General features: G+C 38.4%; 1 protein-coding gene across 1 annotated transcript in view; it reads left to right on the top strand.

Moving 5' to 3' along the window:
- Window positions 1-1,082: 1,082 nt before the first annotated feature.
- The window catches only part of LOC104281269 (adenylate cyclase type 1-like), a gene marked incomplete at its 5' end in the record, with an annotated part of 26,090 nt that continues 1,098 nt past the window's right edge, over window positions 1,083-26,074 (top strand). The window contains 9 exons of the mRNA XM_009879210.1: window positions 1,083-1,167; window positions 5,038-5,127; window positions 7,820-8,076; window positions 8,701-8,827; window positions 15,884-16,000; window positions 17,123-17,269; window positions 17,614-17,712; window positions 24,356-24,470; window positions 25,595-25,719. Coding sequence (XP_009877512.1) covers window positions 1,083-1,167; window positions 5,038-5,127; window positions 7,820-8,076; window positions 8,701-8,827; window positions 15,884-16,000; window positions 17,123-17,269; window positions 17,614-17,712; window positions 24,356-24,470; window positions 25,595-25,719 — 1,162 coding nt within the window. The remainder of the gene's footprint in view (window positions 1,168-5,037; window positions 5,128-7,819; window positions 8,077-8,700; window positions 8,828-15,883; window positions 16,001-17,122; window positions 17,270-17,613; window positions 17,713-24,355; window positions 24,471-25,594; window positions 25,720-26,074) is intronic.

Genomic DNA, 26,074 nt, shown 5'->3' with positions numbered 1-26,074 from the left:
CCATTCTGGAGACACACACTACACTACAGAATTCTCCCTGTTTGTGTATTGGTTGGAATTGTTACATGAATTTGAAATCAAAACCCAATACTGAGAAATTCTACAGCAGAAGAATTGCACTCTTCTACTGTTAGAAAAGCCATGTAAGCAACATTTACCCAGTGATGATCAAGGGCACCGATATGTATGTGCCTGCAGCCATGACTCCTATCTTCCAGACGGGCTAGGTTGTTCTCACGAGGCTAGAAAAGAATGTGTGAAGAACATGTTATGCTGCTGTCATACAGCCCTGGTTCCATGGCTGATTTGGGGCCAGGCTGTCCCTGAGCATAAATCAAAGTGCCAGCACTGGCGGACTAATTTTTGCCAGCTTGCTCACATTCATCATTTACTGTTCCCATAATACAGGTTTTCTGGAGGAAGAAAGTGCTTGGTCTGCACCCCTCTTCTCATAAAGAACAAGCCTATTTTGAAAGATCAGGAGAGGGAAGATTAAGAAATAAAAGAATTGTTACAGTGTCTTTGTGAAACCTAAGATTTTTCTAACTATTGGGGAAGACTCAAAAGGAGAGAGTTGCTCTGTTTCGTTCGAAAAAGGGAGCACAGTCTGATGTGATTTTATTTGATCTGATAAGTGACTGAGTGGACTGACCTCTGATTTCTGATCTTTGAAAAAAAGAGATTAGAAGGGAAAAGTGTCTGGCAACTGTTACACAACTGCCAGGGCCATGTAATTGGGTTACACACTCCACTTACAAGAGTCATTGTGATGAATATTCTGCATTACCCTACAATTAGAAAGTGTCCCTCCTGATACACCATACAGTGAATTTTTGAGGTGCTTTGATCTCTTTGCTGAGGTCGAAATGGACACCATATGCAAGAGCAATTACTGATTTCTCGTTCCTGAGAGCAGTGCATTTCACGGTGAAATTTCCTCTGCAACTGTTAGTATTAGAGCAAGTGTGAGGGGAAGATTCTTCACCTTCATCCAAAATACCACTTCAGAAGGATCCCTGTGCTGTTTGTTCTCATCTGCTACTGAGTTGCATTGCTTTATTTCTATTGTGTTTTGATTCTAGGAGTACCGTAGTTCTTGTTCTCCTGGTGTTCTGCATATGCTTCCTAGTGGCTTGTATTATGTACCTACATGTCACACGAGTACAAGTAAGTGATTTAAGATTTTGTGACTATTCTCCCTTTGGTGGCTATGCTTTGTCCTTTGGAATATGAAGCCATTAGTGCCTGCTTCACAGATTCACAGAGTCTGAAATCTATGTGCTTTTCAAGTTCATTGCTGAGTAATGTATTAGGCTCTTCAAAAACAAAGACAGTTCACCTGAAAGTACACTTTTCACATGACCAACAACAGTGTAGCATTCAGTATCATTAATGATACTTTTTTTGTCCTTTTGGGTACATCTTCTCTGGGCACTAGCCACTGTATCATTTCAGCGTTCAGATAAACAGCTGCTTTAACCTGACTTTTTGTCCTTCCTGACTATACAGTACATTAGTTCTCCCTTCCATTCCAACTGGTGTCTCGGTGTAATGTCCTGCCAACCTTCCCTCCGTTTTCAAAACTTTCCTTGCCAAAGCAGCAGTTGTTTTGATGGTAAAGCTCAATGTTTCTCACACAAAACTCTTTGCCTTTTCAAAACCTTTAGTAATGATTAATTCTCCTGCATTACATTTTCACAACATTAATGATGCAGAAGGACATATGATTGTTGTAGAAGAGAACTAGGTCTGCCAGATCAGAATAAAGCATTTACTGGCTAATTTTCTGATGAAAGAAATCTGTAGTGGCTTAATCTAAATTTAGTCTTTTCAGACAAATATCAGGAGAAAACACCTACACAGTTAATCAGCTTTGCTGATTAGCACACACTAATTTTAGTTAAGAAAAAATGCCCTTTGGCAGAAGGAAAGTAATTGTTTTCATGGAAGCATAAATAGTACTTTAGCAGAGTATCTGGTACAGAGCACATCTTTATTTATAAACTTACACAATTATTTGGGAGTAATTTTGATGATCCCTTTTGTTTCATAAAGGCACAGTAGTTTATCATCTGTTGTTCTGTCTATGGACAGTGGAAATACAGATGCAGTTTGTAGGAAATTGCTTCTGTCAATGTCATTTCCCTGGGGCTAGTGCAAACTTAAGTTTTTTTCCAGCTATATCGGCAGTCAACAGAATTTTAATTTGTTCCATGTTTCCCTAGAGATTCAGTACCTTACAGGATCAAATCCAGCATTAGAAAAATAAAGACATAGAGTATATTGTCGTTTGAATTTTTGTGGTCACAATTTGTCTTATATAATAAGTAATGAATAGGCTATGTATAATGAATGTAGAATTGTTAACCAATCATTCCCCTATTTTAATCAGTCTTCTGGCACTTATTTGCTATTTTACCACTGGACAAGTAACTCACCTTCTCCATGCTTTAGCGACAAATGCCTTACTCATAAAACCATTATAATAATGTTTACTGTACCAGTTACCTAGCATTTTGGGGATCCAATGGTACTTACTTAGGTAATAAAATTTCCAGAAAGAAAATTAAATCTAAAATGCTATGCTATCGTAAAAGAACAGATGCGATCTTAGAATGACCAAAAGTCAGAAGTATAAATCTTTTAAGTGTCAATCAGAGTTTTAATTCAGCCATGTCTCATACCTTACCTTTTAAAGGCTTTTTTCCTTTTTAACCCAATAGCTCAGCATATCAAAATTTAGAACATATAACTATCAGACACACACACAAAAAGAAAAATCTGTGCAATGGGTCAAGACATATTATCTTTGAGTCTGCATTTTGCTTTATCACTATTAAGCATGCAGTATCATCTCTGAACTATGGGGATTCTCTCTTTAAAAAGTAGGTAACTTATTTAGCTGCAAACTGAATTAATAAAATATGTATATATTTCCCTGAAACAATTTTTTTTAAATTTTGTTTGTATGGATAAAAACATATATATTCCATCTCATGTGTACATAGAATTTTTGGTCTACTTGGGTAGACGACTTAATGGGTAAAAATCATCTAAATGGTTACATTCTCAGCATAGCAGTTTATGGTCATAATCTACCTCGAAGCCAGTAATAAGTGAGGTACAACAGGAGTTTATCCTGGGATCTGCCCTGTTACACATTTTTATTAATGACCAGAAGGACATGGAATATACTCATGACAAGTTTTGAGGTGACTCCAGTTTCAGGGGAACAGCTAACACACTGGCAGAATGACCGTTGAGAGGTTGGCAGAGTGAGCCAACAGAAATCTTATGAAATACAGGATGGACAAATAAAAAGTTTAGGCCCTGAGAAGGAAGAACCCCATGCACTGACACAGGCTTGGGACTAACCAGCTCTGCAAAAATGATCCTGCTGATCAAGGCAAATAGTGCTCCTGGGCCCCTTGAGGTCCCTTCCAACCTGAACTGCATGATAGTGATGAATAAATGGAGAAATAATCTATACTGGTTTTCATGGTGTCTATTTCAGACACTGCTATATCCCCTCCCTTGAGACACAGATTTTCAATGTGAGATTCTTACAATTCAAATTTTTTGTTCTACAATATGCTTACTGTTGTATTAAAGGTGATAGACCTCAGGTATCCCATCATATTATACTGATGCTGACTAACAGTTAAACTAGTTTCTGGTGTAGTAAATTAACTCAGGTCCATAATATGCTTATATCAATCTAGTATTGATACTGTGTTGGTTGTTCCCCACCTACATTTATATGGACTTACTTAATCCATACTGAAGCCAGAATATATGTGCAGATCAGATAAGCTCTTTATTTTTTTTCTGTAATTGCTGTATTCTCATGTTTCACAGCCCAGTTGAAGTTGATTCGCCTATAACTATCTCAGACTTGTAATTCATGGTCATACACACAAGGGAAATGTCTCTGCGTAAGTGAAAGGAAAGGGAGGAATTTCAATACATGATTTCTGTTGTGCCAATGCCCTAGAAGCCCCTCTCTATGGGTACTTTGCTGCCTGCTTTTTATGTTGATGATACTTATGAAGTGAATAGCTTTTCTTCAGAACTGGTGACTTTTGTCCAAAAAATATGTGTTTCTTACTCAATTTGAGCTTAAGTCAAATCCAGCCTTCTGAGCCCTCTCCTTCTAAGGAATGTAAGATTGTTCCCACTTTAAATCTGATAGTTTCCTGGAGTTGATTCTTGCCCCCTGAAGTCACTGGAAGTAGTCCTGTGGTGTGAAGGACCTATTGTGGATCCAGTAGCAAATAGATGCCCCAAACATTTCTAGTGCAAAGGGAAAAGCAGGAAAGCAACTCTCCCTGAACCCACAGTAGATCAGTATGACTGCAACAGGCATAAGTACTAGAGCCTGACAGACTTGCACTTCCTCTTGCACTTCCTGTTATTGGCTTCATATGTGCACTCAGCGGCAAGCACTTTCCAGTGATGGAATCAGAGGAAAAATGGAGATGAGCAAGACATTCAAAAGACTCCATTCCACCAGATGTTTTTGTTCTTTACTGCTTTTTTCTGCTCTAACAAATTCAATATTTTTAATGAGTCCTGATAATTAAAACTACCCTGACATTTAATGTCACTATTATAGCAGAAGACACAAATACCACTCCAAAATTCTGTGCTACCACAGTATGTTCTCTGAGATCACTATTTGTGGCTGATAATTCGCAAGGTAAAAGATGCTTTGTGTATTTTCCTCATTAGAATAAAATCAAATGCCATCCTAATTTATTATTTGCCTTATGAGCAGACATCCTACTAACCTTTCAAATAGTTCTAATTATAGTGAGAAATAGTGTATAATAATAATAATTTCACATTTACTACCCCCAAAACCGCAATTACCATTAAAACACATGTACACAATAACTGCACGCTTTTTTGCAGTGCAGGCAAAATTTCCATATCCCTTATTCACTTCTTTTTATAAATGACTGAAAATAGCAACCCTCCATTTTACAAAATATTTTTAAATCTTTATCTTTAAATCTTTTCTTTTTTCTTCCTTAGTGTTTTCCAGGGTGCCTGACAATACAAATTCGTACCATTTTGTGTATTTTTATTGTGATCTTAATATACTCCGTGGCTCAAGGATGTGTGGTGAGTATTTAAATCAAGTATCACTTAATTTAGCATTCTTTTTAAAGAACAACCTGGTACATATCCATTAAACACATAGCATATTCTCAGCTGGTGAATTCCTACTCTTTTTATTATTCATACCTGCAGAACATGTTTCTTCAAAATTAAAGCCCTTTGCTATAATTTGAACTTTCACTGCCCTGAGTCAGCATGTTGAATTAGGAATGGCAAAGCTATTAGCAAATTACATAGATAATACCTAGTCAACATGCATAGAAATTTTTATGTATCAAATCTTAGTATCACATAATCTGCTGATGTCAATTACTTTATGGAAAAACTATTTTTAAATGTTGAACTTTCTTACTAGTTCAATGGCTAATATTTTGTGACAGACAGGACATGGTGTCAAGCAACATTACTTATTTCTATGTGGCAACTTATAGAACACGTTTCTGTGTAATAACAAGAGCATATTTTTATGCCAGGCAGATCAGAAAAGGACAGCATTGTGTAAAAAGTAGAGGTGCTTACACTGGGCCACTTATATGAACCATTCATATGTAATGTCTAGGAAGTTTGTCTTATATGAAGTGAATTTACTGTTTCTGAAAATTGAGTTTCTTTTACTGTGGATTTAACAGCTTGTTCTACATGGTGGACTTGAATATCAAATGGGATTTAAACTTTCACCTAAATATTTGGCTTTTAGTTGCCTTGTCAAATACCTAGCACTCAGTTTCAATGTTTTGGCTGCTAATGGTAATGAATTAAACATGTTAGAGTACCCAAAGGAAAGAATCCACACAAAAATAACACACTAAACACAATCGAAAATGCTGAAGAGGCAGATGTCTCAAATCATACCTCTCTGTGGGATTTAGGCAATATGTTCTGACGAATAGGAAGACAGTGATTTCATGAGCAATTCACAGTACTATCAGAGATGCCAAGCCCTTTATTTTGTATTTTGTGTATTCACTTGTCCCTGGACCTGCCCTGAGAACATCTACCAAGCTGAATGAACTGAATGGGCAGAGGATCCCTTGTCTGTGAATTCCAATGTCCTGACAGGTACCAAGAATTACTGATGTTCAGACATTTCTGGGAACTCTTGAACATTAGCTATGTGAGTAACACATAGCCCTAATAGCGCACAGACATAAATGTTGTTCTTAATGTGCATATTAGCCAAAAATGCATAGAGATGTGCAGCGTCTCCAAGCTAGCTAGCATCTCAGCAAGTTCTGTGTATCTGACTTTGGGATTGACATGAATATTATGACAGCTAGAACCTTCATGGATCAGGCTCCATAGATGTGACACTGGCTTTAACCAAATGAAAAAAGCACCATTGTTGCCAATTGGAGACAGTGAAAATAAGAAATAGACATCGTAAGGCCTACAGCAATGTTGAACATCAGTGGAAGAAGACAGATTAGAATTCAGAAGTTCTGACCTCCAATGAGACAGTGATCATTCATTAAAATAGGTTACAAATATAATTTTATCCTTTATTGAAGCAAAAGCAGCCTGTAACCTTGAATTGCTTAGAAGAAATAATCAGTAGAAGTTATTAGTTCCTGCAAAGTAATGCCTCTAGAATTCTCAGCTAGCAGAAGTACTAGGTGTTGATGTGTCACTCTTAGTGTTAGAGCAAATAGTGTTTTGCTGGATAGATTGCACGTCATTTATGAAGCCCTCATGCATGCCTATGTTTTGAAATGAGTTTAGTATGAGCAGCATTCTTAAGGATATTGAACAAAATCCCCTTAAATGGATTTTTTGCTTCGCTCTTTCTCATCTCATTTCATGATGTTAGCTATTATGAGTTTAACTCACATTTTATCTGTTATGTCTCATCTTTTTAAATGACTAAAACCCCCTGTAAAATTTCACACTACCATCCCACTCTCCCCATTTATGCTAACTCTTATCCTTTCCCTTCATAAGGGGTGAAGGTTGGAGTGCAATTAAAACTGGAGCTCTAGGGACTTCTGCTATTTGCCAGAAATTCCTCCCTTCCTTGGGTAACAGCTCTGAGATGAGTACTTGACATTGCCTTTGGAAGAAACAGGTTAAATTTTCTCAAATTTCCCGTAAGAAGTGCACTAAAACATTTTTTTATTTCCCAGTCTGGGGAGGAAATGTATAACTGAAATGGCAGAGATAATGAAAGATGAAGCCTTGTATTTCACTCATATGTGACAGTAGAAGTAGCTCTGAAGTGGAGAGGAAAAAAAGCATTATTCATGTTTAGCTTTTCAATTAAATATTAAAATATGGTTTATATTTGATTAATTGAAATTGATGCAGTTTCTTTCTGTGCTCTTTGCAAGAGCTTTTCTTGCCCACATGGCCATGCAATATGTTTGCTGAAGTACCAGAATTTTGCAGGAAGAGCTTGGCTTGAGAATCTCTTGGGTTTGAGCACTGAGACGAAAACAATTCAGCCAAACCTAAACTTTAATTGGTTGGCCTTACTGGCATCTAATGAACAGAGTGTCTCCTAAACAGAGTGTCCACCTAAAACTTAGTAAAACATTACAAGAATAGGAGAGATATTTTATCAGAGCAGTGAGCTGGATGGGAACTCTGCGGCCATATTTTCCCAAATAGGAATGAGCTACAGTCAGCTCCCATAGCAGCTACATTTATGTTTATTTCGTATTTAACTTTCTCCTCTTCTTGCCTCTCCTGTCTTTTCTAGGTTGGCTGTATGCCTTGGGTTTGGAATACCAATTCCAGCAGTTCAATAGTTATCATTTCTCCTGGTGGAACAAATAAAACAATGAATGAACTTCCATGTGACACAGCCCACTATGCTTTCCTTTCTTGTGTAGTGGGGACTCTCACCTTGGCAATATTTCTGCGTGTATCTTCCTTGCCAAAAATGATTCTCCTGCTTTTTGTTACAATTTTGTACATAGTTATTCTGGAACTCAGTGGTTACAGAAAAGCGGTGGGGTAGGTATCTTGCAAAGTTAAAGCAATGTGTATTTCTGTATAGATAGTCCTGACGCTACTTATCTGGGAACTGCCCTTTAGCATTCAGCGCTGCTTAGGGCTATATACTCAGTAGAACATAAAAAATACTTAAGCCATGCTCTCCTCAGCAGTTGTAGGATCTAGTAATATCCATGAAGAGGAGATCAGCTTTTGGGAACTAGCAACTATTATCCCATTATTCTGTAGTTCTATGCTAACATACCTCAACTGTACCCATTGCAGTCTAATTATAATATGAAATAGAAAAACACAGTTAAAAAATTCTCTTCCACATTTCAGCAGCCTTCAACCCATTCCAGTTTCATTGAAGCTTTTGCATGTTTTTATATTTCTTAATTAAAAGCATGCACAAACTTTGTAATAATGTATAGAATTATAAAATCCCCAAGAAGTTGAATGTTTGTGTGCTGCAGTCATCAAATTTGCTCTCACCCATCTCCGTGCCCGTACAATCCTCTTTAGAAAAGACTAGTGATTAGGGAGAACACACATGTTCTAAACTAAAGATATGATATTAAAAATATGCAATGTTAGGTTCTAGAAAACCTGGAATCACCCATTTACTTTTGTTTTATTTTTAAGGGGTGGCTCCTTTTATATGCGTGGCTATGAACCAATACTAGCCATTTTGCTATTTTCTTGTGCTTTGGCACTGCATTCGAGACAGGTGGACTTGAAGTTGCGTCTGGACTACCTCTGGGCTGTGCAGGTAAGTCATAGGGCTTTTCTTTCTAGTATCCATGCACACAGAATTGTGTCTTTTTGAATTCACTTTCAAATTCTTTCAGAACACATTAATTGAACTAAGACAGTCAATTTTTTTTTATGTCCAGTGGGTTTTACAGAGAAAAATTGTCAGACCTGTCTTACCACAGACCTCTAAAATTCATTTAGTATGCAGAAGTGGGGTTTTTTGTTGTTGTAGTTATCCTATAACAGTACATCATTAACGAAGTGATATATTTCTATCTAAGGTTCATTGTGAATAGAGAGAATTTCAAACATGGGGAACTGACTGTTAGCATTATACTCATGAGATAAATTAAATCCATGTGTTTCTTTTCATCTTATAATACAAAAAAAAGGGTTAAAATAAGTGGATGTTCAGATAAAGTGAAAAGAAGCAAATAAAACTGATAAAAGGAAATACTTATACCCATATCATGTTATGAAACCATGGTTTCCCAAAGGATATTTAGATACCAAATGCATGGAGGTCTTTTTGAAATGTGTTTCCTAGCTATCATAATCACAGCAAAACCTATAATTATATTAGCCATAATCAGGGTCGTCAGGAGCTATCTACCTCCTGCCATGCCTCTCGGGAGCCCTATTCCCACCTCCAAAGTGTTTCACACTCGCCTTTGAAGGGAAGAGGAAGTTGAAGATATAAGTTTATTTTGGTGGAATTGGAAGTTGCCTTTATGATAAATCTTACAGTTATAAGACTGTAGTTCACAGAGGTCACACCCTGTTCTCACCTACACCGTGTTAACTGTGTTAAGAGGACTATGTAAATCATAACAGTGCATGCTTTTATATGTAAGACTGTGACTGGAACACATGGGTTAAACATATCCCTGACTCATCTACTGTGTTACCTACAACGGAGAAATAAGGAGTAACTTAGCTTTATTATATTCTACTCTTTTTTTTTTTCTTCCTAACAGTTAAACTTTGCTGGGACTTTTTGTTTGTTTTGATGTCCAAGACCATATCCACCTCCTTTATGATTTAAGTTTACCTTGTTCTATAATTTCTGTGGACTCTGTGCTGTTTATCAGAGTAAACAATGAGTGATCACTTCTTTCAATTTTTGTCCTGTGACCTGCAGTATTGATAGGTGCTATTGAGGTCTGTCAGCCTCAGAAGTTTGTTTTGGACAAACTGATAATAGTTTCTGCTTGCTGTGGTGCCAAATACTTTTTTTTCAGGTGGAAAAAAACATCACCTGATTTTGAAACTTAGAGCAGCACATGACTAGCTGTATAGTGGTTTTCTTTATATAGATTAGCACGTGGTGGATCTTTGTGAGTGCCGTATTATCCATGAATAGGAGACTTTCTCTATGTTATTCCTAGTAGGAATAGCATGAGTAGCAAGCAGAAAGATAGTTTCGCTATCCTGTGGCCTTTCAACCCGTTAAGAGTGAGTTATAGCATCTTGAATGCTTTTAACCATTCCAGCTACTATGACTTTCACGGTGAATTGTGCATCCTCAAAGGAGTGCGTTGCTTGAAGATTCTTTAAGTTGGCTTTTAATTAGCAAACAATTAATTAAAATAATTCAAGTACAGGAAGCTAATAGGATGCTTGCCTGCTGAAAGACCAGAAATGGACAGTAGTAAAGGAAGAAATACAAGCTTTTTCTGTTTTCCTGGGACCAGGTTTTACATAAATACCTAGTCGTCTACCACTATTGTTTAAACCGTTGTACACTTACTCGAAAGGACAATATGGGGAGTTAAGACATATGGATGCCTGTCAAATTTCAATAATGTCCAATGGCATCTTAAGGTACCATTGCAAAAAGTGCTTTTCCTCTGAGAAGATCAAATGCCACTTTCAAATCTTTTCAATTGTAGATTAGGTACTTAGGTGGTACCATCTTGTTTGTGAGATTTGCATGATAATAGTCAGAATGAAAAAACAAAACAGAGTAGGTAGAAAGCACAGAAATTAGGGATCAACATAACTATTATACTTTGCAATTAGTATGCTGAGTAGATGCTTGGCCTGTTTGATGATCTGAGCATATACCCTTGCACTTCTCTGCTCCAGATGGAAGATATATTTCCAGTACAATAAATAATAGTGGATAACGTTGTAAGGAATGTTGGCCTGGTTTGCACTCTGTGTATTGGTTATAAATTATTTGAATACAAGGGCTAAGTAACATAACATGCAGAGGTACCATAGTGATGGATGTTACAGAAATGCTTATGGTGCTTCCTTAGACAAATAAACAATTGAAAAAAACCATTGTCTTTGTACTGACTAGTGTCTTTGGCATAGTAAACATCTGAGTATTCTAAGCTCTGGGGAAGATTATTGGTTGGAAATATCTGTATATTAAAAATGCTCTTGAACAACTACCAAACTCCAAGTTACTAGTCATTTAACATTCTTTAAGAGGAAACGAGTGAAAACACCTTCCTGAGGGACAGCTTCCTCTAGCTGCTGGACTGCAGGAGCCCTGTATATGCTTAAACAGTGTTTCTCTACAGCTGCAGTACTACTTACCATTGAACCATGCTGACTTAACTTGGTTACATTCTTGACAGCAGAAATTTTGAAGACCATTGATTTAATGCACACGGACTGTGGAGATTTTCTTCTGTTTTACGGAGTGAAAGAAACACTGAATTGCATGAACATCTGCTAGAGCTGGAGATTTGCATCCCCCAGTAGCCAGTCAGTCTGTGTGAAAGATGTGCCATGTTGTGGCACGCTCTGTGTGAAAGATGTGCTGACATGGTACAATGTATATTTTAGGAAGTTTCTCAGTTGTTGGCATAGAACTAGAGGAATGTCAGATTCAAGGGCTATTCTGGAAGCTGCATGCACTGTGCATACTTTTAGTAAGGGTCATTGTGGGGCTAATCCTGTAAAAATGTTCTCCCATGAGTAAAACTGTGGCATAAGCTGTAGTAAAAACGACTTCACAAATATTTTCATTTACTTCATAATGAACAACTAACAGTCTAGTACTAACTAAATGATGTTTTAAACACTGTAAGTATCCTGCAACGAATACCATTATTAATAAGAGTATATAAGTCAATTCTCAGTAGTCTGTATTAAGTTTTGAGGAAAACCCATGCCTATAGATTTTGTTTGCCACATCAGGGAAAAAAATGTGTTTTGAAGAAAAGCAGATTTCAAATAAGAAAAAATTATTTAGAAAAATGGTACACTTCAGGAAAATTAATCTAATTTCTATGCATCTAGATAATGTAACCAGAACAGAGATAATATAGTCCAATTTATCTACATCATGTGGAAAAATTACATTTTTCTGATTGATGAAAAGTTGTTAAAACATTTATATCTGTAGTTACTGTTCACACATCAATGGTGTTATATGTTCTTGTTGAATTTGCTAGCGTTTTTTCTGTGCCTAATTTAACCTTTCAGAATATCACAGTATTTCCAGAAAATATCTGTTGGTTGTTGGGTTTTTTTCAACAGGTTGTAGGAGGAGAATCTCATTTTCTACACAAAATTTTTGAGTAACTCTGTGTGCCTCGTATAACAATAACTATGAATAGCAAGTATAGGAGCATTTTGCTTATTTGCGACTGATAATCACTTTTGCTTATGCAAATTATTCAATAAAATTGCTCACTGACACAGGATTTGTCGGGGAAGGAAAATAAGAAAAATACAAACATATGATGGATTGATGCATGCTTTAGGGAGTACTAGAATATCATACCATAGAAGATCATACCATAGTACTAGAATATCACAGAATGTCTTTCTAATCTGTGACACATGTAAGAAATATGTATTTTACGATCTGCAGGCAGGACTTGTCAGGTGTGCTTGCACTTCATCTTAAGTATCTAGCCCTATGGAAGCAGAGCTATGGGGCTTTTCCCCGTGGTTTTGGTGCCACCTTTAGGTACACAGATGATGAAGTTTCTGTGGTACCGGTTCCTGGCGTCTTTCTAACTGTTAGTTGAAGTAGTGGCTTTTCACAGAGTAACTCTTCAGTCAGTGACACTGCAACAGCAGTTTTTATGTTTATAAAAAGTCACCTGGTAGCTCAGGTGATACGGCAGCTCAGACCGTTTCCTGAAAGGAGGATGTGTAACCAATTACTGGCACTGTAAAAACTGTGGGATACTGTGTAATTTTGTAAAATGCAATAGCTGTTAATTACATTGATGTCAAAAGCCATAATACCAAAGCACATTTTAAATTTTGTCACCAGATCCAAAACAAAAGTAAAGCCTGCTCTTAAATACTGCAGCTCTGCAAGTATAGTTAAGTTCTGCAAAATTGCCTAGCTGCCACAAATACCAAACAGGTATAAGAAAAAAGCAGAATGTGAAAAATGATGTTGCTCATGCTTATGTATGTTCTTTCTTGTTTATTTTCACAATAATCTGCCTTGTTTTTTTGAGCCAGCAGCTGTTGCATAAATATCATGCTGACAACTTTCCTTAGTTAACTAATAGGAATAGGGGTAAATAGATGAAGGTTTGCATGCTATTTAACTGTGTGGATAATATTTCCACAGGAATGTAAATGCCTGTGATCTGCACCATTTTAATCTTCTTTTTCCAGCTCCAAGTACTCCTCCTTCCTTCTCAGTGCCTGTTTTGCCTGGGAAAGGGTGATGTCTACACATCATTTTATTTCAGCTGTTCAATGAGTAGGCACTAGGAGTTCATGAGTCACAAGGAGGAAAGACAGTTTTCATTGCATTCCTGTGAAGGGCAGAAAGCAGAAAGCTGGGAAAAGGTCCAGGAATTATCAATAATTGTTTTACTTCCCTCCCTATAGAGCTGTGTAATGGGATAGTGCTCGCTGCTGAACATGACCAAGTCTTTTTTTACCTCACCATCACTCCTGCCCTTGCAAGAGACACAGGATCTTTCCTCTTTCTCCATGCAGCTCCTGGGGAGTTGCATATGAGAGTTGTCTTAGGCAGTGCAGAGTGAGAAGATGGATACTCAAACTCTATGCAGTAGTAGCAGAGAAGGTACACTTCTGTTCATATTCCTAGCAGACCATTTTAATCAAGGGAGGATGTTGGACATTTGGTATATCTGAACAGCACTAAGTCCATGTAGAGACTGGCTAGGGTGCCAGCAACAATATAGTGATATTAACCCAGTGTGTGGTCTAAGCTGAAATGCCTTACCTTTGAAGCAGTTCAGAATGATTTTTATGCTAATTCCACTTATGTTCTGCCTCTTTATCTGCGACTACCTCAGGCAGAGTTGACACAATTTATTCTTCATGGCATTGAATTACCCCATATAGGCATTGCCATTGCAAATGTCTCCCTGAACCACGGGGTGAGAGCGCACTCCAGGTGAAGAGGTGCCTGGCCTGAAATAGGCCAGGGCACAAAAAGCTAGGAGCACTTGACCTAAATTCCTCCCCTTCTGCTGTTTGCATAATTTGTCTTTATTTAGAATTCGCTGCTATAACCCACCATTCAAGGGTCTTCCATGACCTTAGTGGCTTTCATCTCATTTCTGGCAACTGAATTTTTTCAGAGACAAAAGTGTAGTTAAGAGTTTTGCATGCAAGAGGTGAAGAGACACTTGCTAGCTGTGTTGGAAACGTAGCATTCTGTTGTGTTTCTTAGCAATGGTGATGCATCCTTGATGCATTTCCCTACTCTTAGAGGATTTTTCCACCCTTTCATTCTTGACTTTCATGGTTTGATTTGAGCCACTAGCTCTTCACTCAGGAGCTCACTTCTCAGCCTCTTAGACATGATTATGGTCCCATCATTGTAAACACTGTCACACCCATACCTAAAGGGAAGTTGTGGGTGCCTTAACCCTGGAAGTGTTCAAGTTCTGCCTGGATGAAGCTTTGAGCAACCTGGTCTAGTGGGAGGTGACCCTACCCGTGGATGGGGGGATTGGAACTAGATGATCTTCAAATCATTCTGGGATTCTATGAAACCTGCACACATACAGTATTGTCACTGGCATTTCTCTCCCAGTAGTTTCACGAGAGTATTGAAGGAAGACAGAAAGGAGGAGAAAAGCCATAGCATGCCTTGAAGTTCTGTCATAAGGAAACAACCAGAAAACCAACAGTCTAGAATATCATAATGTGGAGCCAAAAGTCACAACAGGGAGCAAATTCTGGAGAACTAATTTTGCAGAAGAGTCTCCTAAGGACTAGTCTAGAATTTGAAGACACAGGAGTTCCAAACCAGCTCCCTAGATATTCAGTATTTTTCCTATAAGGGGTCTGCGTTTTAGAATTCTTTCCTAATGCATGACTCCCTCTGACTCCTGTGAGTCAAGACACTTCTAATAAGATACCAGTATCCTGGGTTAAGGATCTCACCTGTGTTATTTCCTAGGCACTGTTTCTGAATACTGTCATTCATATGAATAGTAGAATGTCTGTTGCTGTTGTACATGGAAGTTTCTGTGCACAGGAAGTGTCTATGTTTTCATGAGAAATACCAGAAGTAATTAAAACCACCTCTAGAAATGCTAATTATTTTATAAACATGTATTTTATTTTTTTAATTGCATATCATTCTTATGTTCAATTTTAAAACACTTTGTTGAAGTTACTGTCTTACCAGGTCTATTTTCATTTTACTGCAAAGCGATGTAGGTTTGCTAAAGCACTGGTGATTCTCCAGATTTCTGTTTTTTGAAAGGTTCAAATACTGCTGTCCGTGTTTCCACCTACCTGGGAAGTATTTGGCCTCAAAGGCCAATGTGGCTTAAGGGGGATTATTCTGGGTTTTTACTCTGTAAAAATATCAAGGACCTATTTGTAAGAGCTGAGAACTACAGAAGACACCAATAAACTTTAGCTGATCAAGCCCTGTAAGTAGTCACCAGCCCAAAGACTTTATCTTGAATTACTAAGGATTTAAAGGGATTTTGGCCCTGTGTAAAGCATGGTATGGGAGAACTGTACCCCGTCTACTTTATGGGCATTATGTTGTCTAGTTTAATTTCAAAGAATGAATTAATAGAAGCTGTTTGATGCCTTCACCTAAATTTGTGCTCTTTGGAAAGTTTTTTCTTTTCCTCTATCCCCATAGGCAGAAGAAGAGAGAGATGATATGGAGAGAGTCAAGCTGGATAATAAAAGAATACTCTTCAACCTGTTGCCAGCACATGTTGCACAGCACTTTCTTATGTCTAATCCAAGAAATATGGTAAACCAAGATAAAATTTAAATATATGTTGATTTTGTATGGGTGTGACCCTGTGTAGCTTGTGTCATCTTCCAACTGTTCATTTTCAAGAAAGACTTGTGCTTATAAAATTTTATTCATGTTAAGAGGAATAGTTTTATAAAACCTTGAGTTCAAAAATTAAATAGGGATTACTTTTTTTTTTTGCTCTAGTGTCCTTCTTCTTGGACAAATTTTAGTAATAAATGGGATGAGGGAATTTTGTGTCATTCAATATCAATGCAGCCAAGTGTCTGCATGCATATAGTTTTGGGTTGTTTTTTCAATTTAGAATTGGATTTATCACAGTATTTCATGAGCTCAGTGTGGTTCTGAATGGTGAAGCGTACAAACTATCAGAAACCTCTGTGTGAACTACTCTAGTCCTGGAAATATGCTGACATTACTAAACCCGCCAATTTAAAGACGGAGAATTCTATACATCCACGAAAGAGACAGTAGCTTCTAACATCAAAGGCTTTGATGATTAAATAAATTAGTTCAGGAGTCATTCCAGTGCAACTGCAATACTTCCAGCACTAGAGTAGCCATTAACATTGCTCTTGAGAGTCTGGATCCATGTATCTCAACCACAGAATTGTGGTTTTACATTTGTGAGCCCTCCAAATCCTAAATCAGAAACTTTACCATACAGAACAGCATTATATTGTTAATTTTGAACACAGGACTGTGAAACTCAGGAAAACATATGAAGGAGAGAGGCTGGTTTTGTGCTGCAGGGTAAAATCTTTTCATCTCCTACTTTAGTTATAAAACAAGATTGAGAAAATACATTTCTCACATAGTAAAACTTACGCAATTGTTAAGACTTTCTACAAAATTTTTAGTCACTGCTTCTATGTCTAAACAGAGAAAAAGACTAGGTTGTTTTAAATGGGTTTAATAGCTTAGGTGTTAATTTTATTTAGTGTTTTTGACTGGAGAGATCTTTGAGCATTTTTTTTAATAAGACTAGTGCTATCTCTGCTAAAAAGTGATGGCTTTTGTCCTAGCTATTGCTTAGCACTTGAATATATATTGTAGTAATGATCCCTGGTTTAGATTAATCTATTAAAATAAAAAAATATATCTGTTGAATTACAGGACCTTTATTACCAGTCATATTCACAAGTGGGAGTGATGTTTGCTTCTATCCCAAATTTCAATGATTTCTACATCGAATTGGACGGCAATAATATGGGAGTGGAATGTTTACGCCTGTTAAATGAAATTATTGCTGATTTTGATGAGGTAAGGTCTAAACACTTTGTCTTTTGACCTGTGAGTTCTATCAAATTACTATCAAGAGAGATTATCTGTAGCAACTCAGCATATCTTGAACTGCCTAATAAAACAGTACTGTAAACTTCCTATTTAATTGTAGCTGGTGTCCACTGGGCTTCTCCAAGTGCGCAGTTTGTACTTTTAGGCACGTGAGTCCCAATAGTAATTTTTTTAATAGCCTCAAAGTGGATAAGCCTCAATTTACTAAATATAACATGGTGGTTTAATCAATTTGCACATATTATCTTATAACTATGGTTGCTTGTCTAAAATATTATGTAATATTTAACAGTTTTATGTTTTAAACAAAGCTTATGGACAAAGAATGTTATAAGGACATAGAAAAGATCAAGACAATTGGAAGTACATATATGGCAGCTGTGGGACTTGTACCTACTTCAGGAACTAAGGTAAGAAGATTTTACACGATAGTCATTTGTGGAGGAACCATACTCCTTTAATTTCCAGATGAAGATCAGAAACACAGATATCTCTATGTTATTATAAATAACTTGTATTATTTCTTTACAACAATTTAAATCTGTAGCCTGAAAAGAAAAGTTGCTATCCTAGCAGTTGCTTGTGTCACTTCATTTGGAATTTCATTGTCTGCAGCTCTGGATTTTCTGCAAATAGGTTCATAAAGCTCGTAAGTCAGAGTGGTAGTGTTTTAAACCTGATGTCTTAGAAGACCTCGTAAGACAAAGGGAAGGGAAGACTGTAGCTGTAATGATTTGCTGCAAAACTAACATGAATATTACAATGTTATTTATTTATATTTGATATTGAAATCTGGGTTCAGCCTACAATCAAAACAACCAGCCGCTCCCATCCCCCATCACAGACAGGAATTTAGTGCTAGGTACATTGCTGCACTTTACCCTGTTCCCTCCAAATCAAACTCTTCTTCGTCTTTACTTCTAGCATTCTTTTTACCCCTTCAATTGTTCAGCAATACAAAATGCCAAAGTAATTTCAGACCCACTAGTTCTGGGACACAATTCTTCTTCTGTATCCTCATTACTACTCCTGAGTGTGTTTCTCACCTTAAGTTTGTGTCTCAGGACAGAGATTTCTTAGATTTACATCTGGAAAAGCAGAAAACCCTGTGGATAGTGTGCTGAGTATATTGTATGCAGAGTACTTTACATATCAGTAATTATATTAATAAAATTAACTTAGTAAAAAATAATAAAAATAATAACGTGGAGAATATAATGAAAATTAAAGCAGTCCATGCACCTAGCCTGCACAGAATTTCCAAACCCCTCTTCCCTGTTCTGACATGCCTGTACATATGTTGTATAGGTACACTCATGCATATGGTTTATGATTGCAAAATAATGCTGAATTAGAGGGCAAAAGCAAGAGGGGCCAGAAGGTGACCTGTGAACTTTATAGCAACAATTATCTGTGTTAAAAAAACCAAACTAACAAACCACATTGAAATCAACTACTAAAGCCATGTTGGAGTATATCACATGCAACTACTTTTCTGGTCTGAAAGGTATTTAAAACTGATGCTTTCCTTTGCATCATTCCTAGAAATCTAGACAATACAACAAAAATGTTTTTAAAACTCTGTTTATACTAAAATGTTTGACTCCTGGGTCATGAGACAAGCAAAATAACTGATCTTTTGAATTATGTTCAATGTGATCTCAAGCAAACAGGCAATGGCATACTTGTGTGTCTGCTATAAATGCTCTTTGAACTATATTCCTGAAAACAAGTGTGTTATTGGGTAACTCTGGCAGCATATATTCCAAAATCTAAACATATTTATCTCTTGTATTTTATAGTTGCTAACTGAAGGGTCAGCTGAGTTAGCCCAGTACTGAAGATAGCACTGAGTTTATGATAGTGAAGCGTTTTAAATCACTGCAGAACGTGGTGTACAGGTCCCTGCCTTTCCCTGGATTCTTGAGATAAATTTTGATCTTTTCTGTACAGGTAGAATTTATTTAACATTCTGTATTCCAGAACAGCTAAAGATCTTGTATGAAATTTAGTATGGCCCTACGGAGCCATATGTGTCCATAGGGAGCCATAAGAGACTCAAGTGCTTCAGGTCTCCCCTCTGGCAGTGGTGTCCCAGCTTCACTTGAACAGCAGGGAAACTGTGATGTAGTCACCATCATCGAAAACTGGTGGGGTGATTCACATGACTGGAGTACTGCAGTAGATGGGTGCAAACTCTTCAGGAGGAATAGGCAAGGAAGGAGAGGCAGTGGGGTTGCCTTGTATGTTAGGGAGATTTTTGACTCTCTAGAGCTTAAGGATAGTGACAATAGGGTTGAGTCTTATGGGTGAGAATTAAGGGGAAGGCCAACAAGGCAGATATCATGGTGGGAGTTTGTTATAGGCCACCCACCCAGGATGAAGAGTTTGATTAAATATTCCATAAGGAGCTGGGAGAAGTCTCACATTCTCTAGCTCTTTGTGCTGATGGAGAACTTCATCTTCCCAGATGTCTGTTGGAAATACAGTGGAGCAGAGAGGGAACAGTCCCCAAGGTTCCTTGAGCCTGCAGAAGAGAACTTCCTAACACAGCTGGTGAAGAAGGAACAAATTAGGGAAGATGCCCTGTTAGACCTGCTGTTTGTGAACAGGGAGGGTCTTGTGGGGAATGTGACAGCTGGAGGCCGTCTTGGGCGCAGCCATCATGAAATGACAGATTTTTAGATTTTTGGAGAAGTGAGGAGGGGAGTCAGCAGAACTGCCACCTTGGACTTAGGGCAGGCAGACTTTCACTTAGTCAGGGACCTTGTTGAGAGAGTGCCTTGGGAGGCACTCCTCAAAGGCAAAGGAGTCTAGGAAAGCTGGACACTCTTCAAGAAGGGAATCTTAAAGTCACAGGAACAGGCTGTCTCCATATGCTGAAACACAAGTCAGCAGGGAAGAAAACCAGCCTGGCTGAACAGAGAGTTTTACCTGGAATTTAGAAACAAGAGGAGAGTTAACGGTCTTTGTAAGAACAGGTAGTCTACTCAGGAGGACTACAAAGTTGTCATGAGGCTGTTCAGGGAGAAAATTAGAAGGGCTAAAGCCTAATTAGAACTTAATACTGCTGTTGAAGACAATAAGAAATGTTCCTTATTAACGTTAACAGCAAAAGGAGGACTAACAAGATTTTTCATCCTTTATTGAATGTTGGGGGGAAATATAGTGACCAGGGATGAGGAATAAAGGCTGAGGTACTTAATGACTTCTTTACTTCAGTCTTCGTTAGTAAAACCAGTAGTACTTTGAGTACCCAGACCCTTAAGAGGGAAGATAGGCATAGGGAGAACAATGAAGCCCCCCCTAATACAAGAGGTTGGCAACCTGATATACCACTTAGATATATACAAGTCTATGCAGCCAGATGGGTTCCACTCAAGAGTACTGAAGAAACTCATGGAAGTACTCACCAAGCCACTCTCCATCCATCTATCAGCAGTCCTGGCTAGCCAGGGAGGTCCCAGTTGACTGGAGGTTAGAAAATATGTCACACATCTACAATAGGGCCAAAAGGAAAATCCCGGGAACTAGACACCTGTCAGTCTGACCATAATGCTGGCAAAAGTTATGGAGCAGATCATACTGAGTGCCATCATGTGGCATGTGCAGGACAACCAGGCCCAGTCAGCATGGGTTCATGAAGGGCAGGTCCTGCTTGACTAATGTGATCTCCTTCTGTGACAAGGTGACCTCCTCAGTGGGTGAGGGAAAGGCTGTAGATATTGTCTACCTGGACTTTAGTAAAGGCCTTTGACACTGTTTTCCACAGCATTCTCCTGGAAAAACTGGCTACTCAGGGCTTGAACAGGCATACGCGTTGCTGGGTAAGACACTGACTGGATGGCTGGCCCTAAAGAGTGGTGGTGGAGTTAAATCTAGATGGCGGCCAGTCCCAAGTGGTGTTCTCCAGGGCTCTGTATTGAGGCCAGTTCTGTTAAATACCTTTATTCATGATCTGGATGAGGGGATTGAGTGCACCTGCAGTAAGTTTGCGAATGACAAAAATCTAGGATGGAATCTGCTCAAGGGTAGGAAGACTGTACAGAGGGATCTGGACAGGCTGGATCAATGGGCCAAAGCCAATTTTATGGGGTTCAACAAGACCAAGTACTAGGTTCTACACTTGGGTCACAATAGCCCCATGCAACACTAAAAGCTTGAAAGAGTGGCTGGAAAGCTGCCTGATGAAGAATGACTTGGGAGTGCTGATGGACAGCTGACTGGCTGGTGTACAGGTGGCCAAGGCCAACGGTATCCTGGCCTGTATCAGGAATACTGTGGGCAGCAGTAGTAGGGAAGTGATTGTTCCCCTATACTCAGCACTGGTGAGGCCGCACCTTAAGTATCACAGAATCACAGAATCACAGAATATTAGGGGTTGGAAGGGACCTCAAAAGATCATCTAGTCCAGCCCCCTTGCCAGAACAGGATCACCTAGTAATGTGTTCAGTTTGAAGCCTCTCACTACAGGAAAGATGTTGAGATGCTGGAGCATGTCCAGAGAAGGGCAGTGAAACTGATGAAGCAGCTGGAGAACAAGTCTCATGAGGAGTGGCCGAGAGAACTAGGGCTGTTTAGCCTGGAGAAAAGTAGGCTGAAGGGAGACCTTATGACCCACTATAACTACTTGAAAGGAGGTTATAGCAAGGTAGGGGACAGTCCTTTCTCCCTAGTAACTAGTGATAGGATGAGAGGAAATGGCCTCAAGTTGTGCCAGGAGAGGTTTAAGTTGGGTATTAGGAGGAACTTTTTCACTGAAAGGGTTGTCGGTCACTGGAACAGGCTGCCTAAGGAAGTAGTTGAGTTATCATCCCTGGATATGTTTAGAAGATGAATAGACATCATGCTTAGGGACATGGTTTAGCACCTGACTTGGCAGGGCTGGGTCGATGGTTGGACTTGACAATCTTAAAGGTATTTTCCAACGAAAATTATTCTATGAGTCATCAGAAAATTTGGTACAATCTCTAATTCTGAGCCACCAATTTCATGCTAGGATTTGGACATGGGGTGGATGGGGTTAATTGTGGTCTTAAATAAAGATATTTACATATGTAAAATCTCAGTACCCTGAAGAAGTTAAATATTTAAATCCCCTGTTTTACAGAACTGTTGTTTCTGCAGCTTGACTTCAGCAGGTGACTGAAGTAAATGCACATTGCCTTTGTCAGAGTGGTTTTGCTGTGATGCTCTGGGCAGGTTTTCCAGTAACTATTCCTCTGATGCTTAAATAAATAATTGCTTGCCAGTTACACCATCAGGGCAGCACAGAAACCAAACTCCTTGTATATCTTTTTCATAATATAAGTTTATTCTGCGTGTGGAGTCCTTTGAAATTACATCTGTGATTTCACCAGGGTCCTGATTTCATCAGGGTCCTAACTTTGTGGTGTTCTTCAGTGCAAGTTCAAAAGAATTTGCCAGTAATCTTTTTGAGAGGCATCTGTCACCTGCAGCTCATTCAATATTTGTCATCAGTCCTTTCTCCTGCAAACCTGAGAGGCATTGCGGGAAATCAAAGCATTCATCAGGCAGCAAAGAAATGGAAGGATAAGGAATATAAAGAAGACTAAGATTAAATAAAACTATACACTTCTTCCTCCCTCCTCCAGACTTCAATATTCTTCTTGTTCTCTGTTGGAAGTGTAGCCATGAGCTCTTTAAACTTAGTTCTTGTTCTTCCTTTGTCTTGATGAGGTTGGAAAAGAGTAGACCTACTAGATATTGCAAGAAGCAGAATACCAGAGACCCAGGCAGGTAAATACAAATACCCTTCCTAAAAATTCGGACTGGCCCAAGTATGACTTCCATAATTTTTTGTTCACTTCGCTCTAATTTTTATAAATTTCCTAGCCACAAGAAAGAATCCTTTCAAACTGAGCCAAATAAAATAAAGAGCAACCTGTTTTCCAGGTTTCTCTGCCACTGTCAAGTACTCCATTTGTAAAATCTCACTATCATGACAAAAACGCAGCGATCTCTCATCTCATGCCAGCTTCCACAGCCCTGTTGTGAAATATTCTACTGAAGCTAGACTGCCAGTGACCCTGCATTTCTTTCACCATATCCTACCTTTAGCCCACTTTTACTTTGCAAAATCTGTTCAAGAATTCATATTTATCATTCAAATAAGAGCACAACATAAAAGCAATCATAACGAGTCAGGTCAAAAGTCTATTCTAGTAACCTGTCTTTAATGAGCCAACAGTAGATTCTGGGGAAAGGGCATGAGTTACAGGACAAACATGCAAACCTCTGTTTTACACCTTCTAATGATATGCTGCTTAAGAAATTCTAGTCCTACAGACAACATCTTTTAACTACTTTGTAGCAAGTATTTCATCCATGAGTTGGAGTAAATGTGTTTGAATCTCGCTAACCTTTGGAACCCGCAATATCCTCTGAAAAATAGTTCCACAGTTGAATTAGACTGAAGTTTTAATTGTTTTTTTGTATATTTTAGTGTTTTTGTAATAAGTTGATACTTCAGAATTTCATTTGATCCCTTCTGGCTCTTTTGCTTTAGGTCAGTTAGATACCTTTTATAACAACTCACTTGAGCTTGCCTGGAAAGGAAAGAAAATAGGGGTGTTCTGCATCTCACAGGATTAAACCTGACAGGAATTTTGTCAATGAGAACAGCATGCACCCCATGGAGCTAGTAAAAACCCTAAAGGGAGAAGAGGGCAGAAACTACAGTTATTAATAATCATCAGGCAAAGCGGTTTTGTAAGAAAGGTTATGTTCCTTGCCATGCTCACAACAAACATCTGCAGCTCTCTAGCAACAGAACCACTTTACCATGGGAACTTTGTTTTCCATTCTTCCCAGAAATCAAAAAGAGAGAAGAAAAAAATTAATAGAACAGTAGTTGAGAAAAGAATGCATGTGCTGTAGTCACCATCAAAAGTTACTTTTCACAAACACTAAAAAGGGTTAGATTTTTTTCCTAGGCCTTCCAGTCTGAGCTTTCAATTGTTTTTTGCTTCAATGTTTCACCTGCCTTTCAGTACCATGCAAAGCTAATGTGCAATACTATTTTGTTTCTAGGCTAAAAAATCAATTTATTCCCATCTGAGTACACTGGCAGATTTTGCAATAGAGATGTTTGACGTTCTTGATGAAATCAACTATCAGTCTTACAATGACTTTGTCCTACGAGTTGGTAAGTCACGTTTCTACAATTATCACACAAGCAGAACGTTGCTTGACAGCTTTCCCTGTGCTATCTACAAAGGAATGTCTGTCCTGCACTCGTGATTAAAACTGAAAAGCATCCTTTAGCAGGAGAGCCACATGTAAAAGATCAGCAGGCTTGATGGTGAGCATCAGTATTAAGGAGTTATAATTGTGTCCAATCCTACCGTGCTTACTTAATCTACACACTCGTAAAAGGAAACTGCAGCAATAATTTTATATAATATTATTACCACACCCAGTCTTGTGGCTTATGCTGCTTTGCATTGCTAAACTGCTGAAAATTAGGTCTGACTGTACTTAAGTTGCATCTGAAAAAGCTTTGTTGACATTAAAAATGTGATGGGATCTTTTTGTCCACAGATGCCAAATCCCCTCAACCAGTCCTGTTTTTCTCCAACAAATCAAATCCTTTGGTCTTCACATCACAAACTTTCCCATGCAATCCTTTACATGTTACGACATGTCTTACCTCTCAGAGTTCTTTCTCATAGCCTTCTTAGTGAGCAAGTTTAGCCCTTCCCCTCCTTCCCTGCATTCCACTCCACTCCAACGGTACTTCCATTGCTGTTCTCGTTTCATTGTATACACAATTTCATTGCTAGCACAAATAGTTTTCTCCAGCTTCATTATAAATTTTCATGGCTGAATTGGACGAATGGACCAGACAAGGGGAAAAGTGACATTGCTAGCAGTAGAAGTTTAGGAGACATATATCTTTGCCCTTCTGTACATCCTAATAATTATAAACTCCAAATTCTCTTTGAACTCAGTTACAACTGGTCTTTCTAGGTTCACAAAGGGGCAGAAGATGAATATCTAATCCTCATTTTTCTGCATAACTTGCCTGGGAAAGTTGCACAGAGTTGCATACATCTGCAGCTCTTCAGAGCACTTAGAAGAAGGAACATCCTCTTTTTATCTTCCAAACAAGGTGTCAAAATCAGTCAGAAATGTAGGATTGAGCCCTGTTGTTTCCCCCAAAAAAATGCTTGAACCATTTTCATGTACTCTTGCCCTCTTCTGGTGTCTCCCTGATCTGAGTTGTCTAGTACTGACAACTAATGGTGACACACTTCCCTTACCCCTTAGGTATTAATGTTGGGCCAGTAGTGGCTGGAGTCATTGGAGCCAGAAGACCACAGTATGATATCTGGGGGAACACTGTAAATGTTGCCAGCCGGATGGATAGCACTGGAGTGCAGGGGAAAATTCAGGTGAGTGTGTTCTGAGACAATTTTGAAACTTTTGTATACATCCTGTTTTATATGTGGTTACATTTTCAAGACCACTTAGAAAATGCAGACTCACTTGATCTTGTGGTTCTTGTGAAAAGGGCAACATTCTGCAGCTGACTGAAGCATCGGAGGTGTAGTTGTTTTCCTTTATGAATGCTTCACCACTTGGAAGCAATGAAATCCTCAAATAAGTCATTTCCCATCAGAAGGAACAGGGTTTTCTGCTGCGTTGCACACAGCTGAAGGCAAGCCTGGTAATGCTGACACTGCATGGACCAGTCCTTGTACTGTAGGAATTTTGCTTGAATAAGGACTACATGGAAAGGATCTATGT

Source organism: Apaloderma vittatum, unplaced genomic scaffold (genome assembly GCF_000703405.1).
Source record: "Apaloderma vittatum isolate BGI_N311 unplaced genomic scaffold, ASM70340v1 scaffold1792, whole genome shotgun sequence".
Lineage (NCBI taxonomy): Eukaryota > Metazoa > Chordata > Aves > Trogoniformes > Trogonidae > Apaloderma > Apaloderma vittatum.
The sequence above is the reverse complement of the archived record's forward strand: the minus strand, read 5'-3'. Positions and strand labels throughout refer to the sequence as shown.